Here is a 6,317-nt window from a genome sequence, read left to right on the forward strand (position 1 = left end):
GGGGTGACGGACGCTACACGGCAAACAGTTAGGACATTCACACTGGTTAGCCCTGTAATCACCCGGTAAAAACACAACCAATATCAGAAGTGGTCGGAGCGAGATGACAATACGTTGACATTGATATTGAATACCGAGATATACACTACATAAGTAAAATTATATCTGCTATTTGGTTTAGAGTTATCGCTCTTATTATTTTTGTTTTTAATAATTGATAACCTGGCATTAACACAAAACATATCAGTAGTTCTTGGATGGAGATGACATGCTAAGATTTGTGACTAGTTTCTACCACAATTTCAATTATCTTTATATCATAAAATTAAGAATTTGTTCCATTTTCGGAAAAGAGACGGCTTTATATGTCTGCTTGGAAGCCACTGCGATATTTAAACTTTTGTCCTTTACTCTGGCACTCTTGTTCCATGAAGAAAGTCAGAAAGTTAGGCAAGATACAAGATAGAGCTTTAGGGTTTTTACAAAATGATCACAACTCATCGTTCAGGCACTTACTTAGTATGACAAACAGCGATAGTTTACATGTAGGTCGCCTGAAGGATATGGGTTGTGAGGTTTTGAAAATTATAAACAAAAAGGTCTACTGAGTATTTGCACAATCTTGCAAAGATTAAGATGTCTAGTCGTGACTTCAGGGAAGAAAATACTATAGAGGTGCCCAGGGTCAACACTGTGAAGTAAGGACAAAAATCCTTTGCGTTTGAGGCCGCTCTGGTGTGGAACAGTCTCCTTAATGACTTCCGAAAAGTTGATATATTCATAGAATTCAAGAGGCAGGTCCTTTCCTGGGATAGCCCCATATGTCTTTGCAATATCTGTTAAGTGTGCTACTTTTAATTTTGCCCTGGTTACCTCTGCTACCCGACATTTTGAATTGTTTATACATGTACTATTGTTGTTGTATCTCGTTTCGTATATTAAACTATTCTATATTTTTGCAGCGTTGTATTCTTATTTTAATTCCATACATTTCTAAAATATATTTATTACAGAATTTGACAAACTTCGTTAATTGATTTCAGTATCATGTGTTAATTTCACACTATATTAGTGTATGTTCTATCAATTTTTACTCTTTGCTATATTATCATTGTATATATCTTGATAGTGCTTTGATCCTAAGTAATTTTTGTGTGATATACAACTATTCACTATTAACTATGTCTTTTATTAACTTACATTGAATACTACTACAAAAGTGTCATGTCCAAGGGGCCTTTGTAGGAAGGGGATAACCAATCACTTAGAAACCTCGGATATGATGCTTTTTTTCTGTGACAATTATTATTGATTTTATTAATATTTAAACTCCTTTCATAATAATGAATATGTGATTATCTCCCTTTCCTTGTGATACAACGTATTAATGTTATTTTACATATGTTTGTCGCATTTATAATATTAGCTTTCAAGAGCTTATCTCTTTGTTTACATATATGCAACTTTAGATAAAGTTTCCTGTAACTTGTATCGTGTGCAAAGGAAATTTTAAATTTGAAGAATTCAAAAGATCTTTTTGATTAGACTCGAAATTCTTTATTTTATCAGTTCGCTTGTCCATTTACACAACCATACCTCATGCTAAACTGAAGTAGCGTCTGCCATCTTTTATCGTGACATATTTCATTTCCAAGAAAGACCAACTGCGATATAAATATATTAGTGTGAATTATTTTGGAGTATATTTTGTGAAAACACAGCAAAGACCAAAATGAAACGAACTTTGGATGAAATGGTTAGAATGATTGAGTTCCTGGTTGACAATATCTTTGTTGACTTCCGGTTAACAAACGTTGTCCCTCTTCTGGCCGATTTGTTTTTGTTTTCATATGGAACTGAATTTATTGATGAGCTTATCAGGGCTTATAACAAAAACCTAGTCAATGTTTGGACTTTCCATTCCGATATAGAAGAACAAGAAATGAATGACCACGTCGATCGTTATATCCTCCTGCGTACGAAATCAAGGACTACATGGTACAGGCTTTTCACCGTCAGTCGCATGCCCCTATCGATGTTGCTTACAACAATACAAACGGATGGTTTAATGTTAATTGTAGGATAAAGATAATCTTGAAACCTGAGAAGAAATATTCATTAATGTCTTGCAAAATATTTGATAATAAGTGTACATTGACGATTTCCTAGATAATGAATCAAGCTGTTAATAATTATTATGAGTCAATATTTTCGGTATATATTAATGATATATAAATAAAAATACTAATAATAAAAATACGTTTAGAAGCTCGAATATTTACACAACATAACACTAATTTCAATAACATAGGGTAAAAAAGATGCCTCTACATATTTACAATTATGTGAAGTACACAATCCATGACGCCGCGCATGGAATGACCTAATTAACACAAGGTTATAGTCGATTTCCTGATTTCTGTAACATTTTAATTATATGTACTTTTATCGTTTAACACTAGTTTGACGTCATAATCACTAGAAGTGCGACGCAATTATCTAATGAGTGAGGAAATACTGATATAGCAGGGACATGTTAACGCAACTGTACCGATAACACTGTACGGATAGATTGTTAACGTTATTTTAATGACATCCAAATAATCAAATAACCACGGTTTAGTCTAGTATACTTATAAGTCATGTTTCCCTAAGTAATACCAATGCTTTTAATATATTTCTTTGCAGTGTTTCCTTAGCTAAACTACCATTGGAACTGGGTCTGTGTTACATAAGCGTTTATCACATGATGGACTGTGTTACTTAGTGAATATACCCATGTCATATTTTTTTGCGTATTAACCCATGTTATAAGACCTATCAGCCCTGTGATTGGTTGAAAGTTTCAATTGTTACAATTGTGACGTCACGCCTAGGACAAAATCATGACGTCACATACTTACGCACTGGAGTCAAAATGGCGGATTTGTACATTTCATAGTTGCATTAAAATTGTCGTTTTACACGAATAAATGTCACAAATCTTGATTATGTGATAAAAATGATCGTTTTCATTTCATACGAAATTTATGAAACTCGTCACAAATTTTTAAAATTAGCCGAAAAATTCCACGACTCATTTAATAAATCTCATATGAAATGGAAACACATGTAAGATCCTGTATTTATGTCCAGTATGAAGCTATTTGATAATTTATGTAATTACTAATTACATATTAGTCATATTTGTAATTGTATACTTATAAGCATACCATTCAAAGTATGTTGCACTGAGACTTGTAATCAAAAGTGTTTCTATTGCTTTTTGTTTTTCTCAAAACTACCATTTTAATTGTATTTTGCTAGAGCGTGCTTATTTGTCTATGAATATAAAATAGAAACAAACAGATAAAGACATAAAGAAAGGGGTTAATATCTGGTTTCAGAAAGCTGACCATTCGCCAACATCTGTATTGTAAGGGGTAGGTACATAGTGAGTTCGAAGTCTCGCCTTCTATCACTTAGTCATATACCAGTCATGTCATCGAAATCCAACCATGACGATATCTATGCTGGGGTTTGGTACATAGTGAGGACAAAGTCTAACGTTTTGTTGCGTAGTCTGACCTTACTCAATAAATAGTTCAGGTAAGAACGATACTTTTCTGCTATGACAAGCGAAATATTTAGAGATGACCACCCTTGTTTGAGACTTTAAGGGAGGAGAAAATGCTCCAGGTATGAAGCAGACACACACCTATTGATATAGCACCTCACGTGTGTCCACAATAACATATCTAAAATACCTGTCATCCCGGGGTTGTCCGGCAGACTGCTCCATTCATGTTTGATCGTATTATATCTCGTCTACAACGATAAAGCACGTGGGCAAGGGTGGGCGACAGTGGTCAGCAAATTATTTCAAAATGGAGTCATCATCACGTCTGTGGGATGATGATTATGTATATAAGGGAGGTTTGGGCAGACCTAGAATCAGAAATAAACCCAGAGTTTAGGAAACGACTCGGAGAAGGAACTGACATAGTTGTCAGAATGAATGTGGTTGTTTTATTATCAGCTCTCGCTGTCGTCTCAGCTTTTGAAATGAACAAAGAGTGGGAAGGTACCATCGGTGTAGAGTGGAAAGAAGACCCGGCAGATTGTTCCGTGTTCTATCTGTGGTACAATGGACGGCGAACTAAATACTCATGTCCCGGAACCATGGTTACAGACCCAATCAGCAGGGCTTGTGTGCCGAAAGGGTCTAAGCTAGACAAATGTGAGTAGATCTTTCTGTTGATATTTTTGATTGAGATACATCAACAGTTAAAATTATTTTATTAAGTCCAAACAAAATAATTTTATACTGTGAAACGTTTATAGTCAGTAAGTCTTTGGCCAGTTTTTCTGTGAATTAATTTTTTGTTATATTTTTGTTTTACTACAAAATTTCAAATGAATAAAACAATAGGGGCACATATATGTTTAATAATATATTTATCATAGATATTTCATATAATTTCAGGCTCAGAAAAGAACACGCCAGGTATCCCATGTAACGCGGCCTTGAAGGAGTCCTGCGCTAAATACACGAACTGCCCAGTTCCGAGTGAGATGGGGATGCCCGTCATACCGGAAGTACAGGAGTGTCCCTACCCTCTACTGTACGACGAGGACAGTAAGGGCTGTGCTTACCCAGACACAGTCAAATGTGGGGACAGAATCGAACCCAAGGATCCATGTTAGTATACATTAATATCATACAATCTGGTTAGCTGGTTATTCTGATGCGGTCGAACACAATTACATGTTTGATGTATAGTATTTGTCATTACACTGGTTGTGACGTCACAAACATCTATGCTAACAAAACTATAACGCCGTGAATTTACGAAGGAAAATACAAATCGCTTTTGTATGATGTTTTTCATTCTTATTTTTGTAACAAAATGTATTATCTTAAATAGGTAATCATTGATGAAATTCATTTTGATTAGAATCGTCAATGATACATTTATATACACAGGAGTATGGGCCCCTTTACGTTTGCCCGATGATTTTTATTTTATTTTATGAAAAAGTAATACACTTATTTCATAAATCCTGATTCTAACTGAATGATTACATAATACAAAAGCATTCATATTTATATTTTTAAGTTAGTACGCTCATTATTAAACACAATACTAATCGGAGTAATAATTCCAAACTAAAAAGCAGATTTAATTTTACTTAATTAATATATAAATCCGAGTATTCAATATCAATGTCAGCGTATTGTCATCTCGCTCCAACCACTACTTATATTTGTTGTGTTTTACCAGGTGATTACAGGGCTAATCAGTGTGAAGGTCCTAACTGTGTGCCGTGTAGCGTCCGTCACCCCAGCTGTTCCGGACGACCAGACGGACTTAACGTGTGGGCCGGGAGAGAGAAGACCCCTTACTTTGTTGTCTGTCGAGGCGAGCGCGTGGTGCACCAGGGTCTGTGTCCTCAGGGGGACAAGGGGCGGATGTTCGACCCTGAAATATCAGGCTGTGTCGATATCGATGTATGAAATGAAATATATAATAATTGTATGTAAATTTTGCTTTATTCGCCTGAGATTACATGTGATATTTTACCGATATATATCTTTTATAATAAAAGTTACTGATATTCTTTTCGTGTTTTCGATTTTGTTCTTGTCATGAACATGAAATGGGTTTCCGACAGTTGTGTCCTGCTGAGACACAAACAGTGTGTAGAGGGGAGATGGATCCATACCCCGGTTACTGGGCAGGAGAACATGTATAACGAGAACACAAACAGTGCGATGATGATACAGCATTAGGCCAGAGCCTGTATCATCCTTCGTTAATACCCACAGAGTACTTCCCCATTACGAGTTCAAGGTCTGTCTCCCGAAACAACACCAGAATAAGTGTAAGTGGACTGTTAATTTGTTTACGGTTACACCTAGTCTGACAATACCACTTTACATTGAACGGGTGGACATATCTGAGGTGTACATCTTATTACCATAGGTAGTAGGCCGTTACTAATATCGAAAGTAAGTTTGGACGGTTTTGTACAAATGGGAGTGAAATAACGTGATTAATTGATTTTATGTTGTAATTGTATTTCATTATGATACACGTGCAGCTTACACAACATAGATTACCTGACAATAATGATTGTTTCCTGGTAGATGAGGATTTCCACCTGAGATTCAGTGTATATCATTTACAATAAGAGGCTATAACTGTAGGCTGTGTCGCACTGCTAATTTAATTCACACCTTTATCAATTGATAGGTGATAGCTCATGTTAAGACGTGGCTTATATAGCCTTAAACATATTACGTAGATAATCACAGGTTACACACGTGCTGACAG

The 6,317-nt window shown here is 35.5% G+C and overlaps 1 protein-coding gene across 1 annotated transcript; it reads left to right on the forward strand.

Annotated features, from left to right (window-relative positions):
• Window positions 1–3,877: 3,877 nt before the first annotated feature.
• On the forward strand, window positions 3,878–5,558 carry LOC110460378. Its single transcript, XM_021513252.1, has 3 exons — window positions 3,878–4,219; window positions 4,466–4,681; window positions 5,265–5,558. The coding sequence occupies exons 1-3, from the start codon at window positions 3,892–3,894 to the stop codon at window positions 5,495–5,497; spliced, it is 777 nt and encodes a 258-aa protein (XP_021368927.1). The 5' UTR covers window positions 3,878–3,891; the 3' UTR covers window positions 5,498–5,558.
• Window positions 5,559–6,317: the final 759 nt, after the last annotated feature.

Source organism: Mizuhopecten yessoensis, unplaced genomic scaffold (genome assembly GCF_002113885.1).
Source record: "Mizuhopecten yessoensis strain PY_sf001 unplaced genomic scaffold, ASM211388v2 scaffold10377, whole genome shotgun sequence".
NCBI classification, from domain to species: Eukaryota; Metazoa; Mollusca; class Bivalvia; order Pectinida; family Pectinidae; genus Mizuhopecten; species Mizuhopecten yessoensis.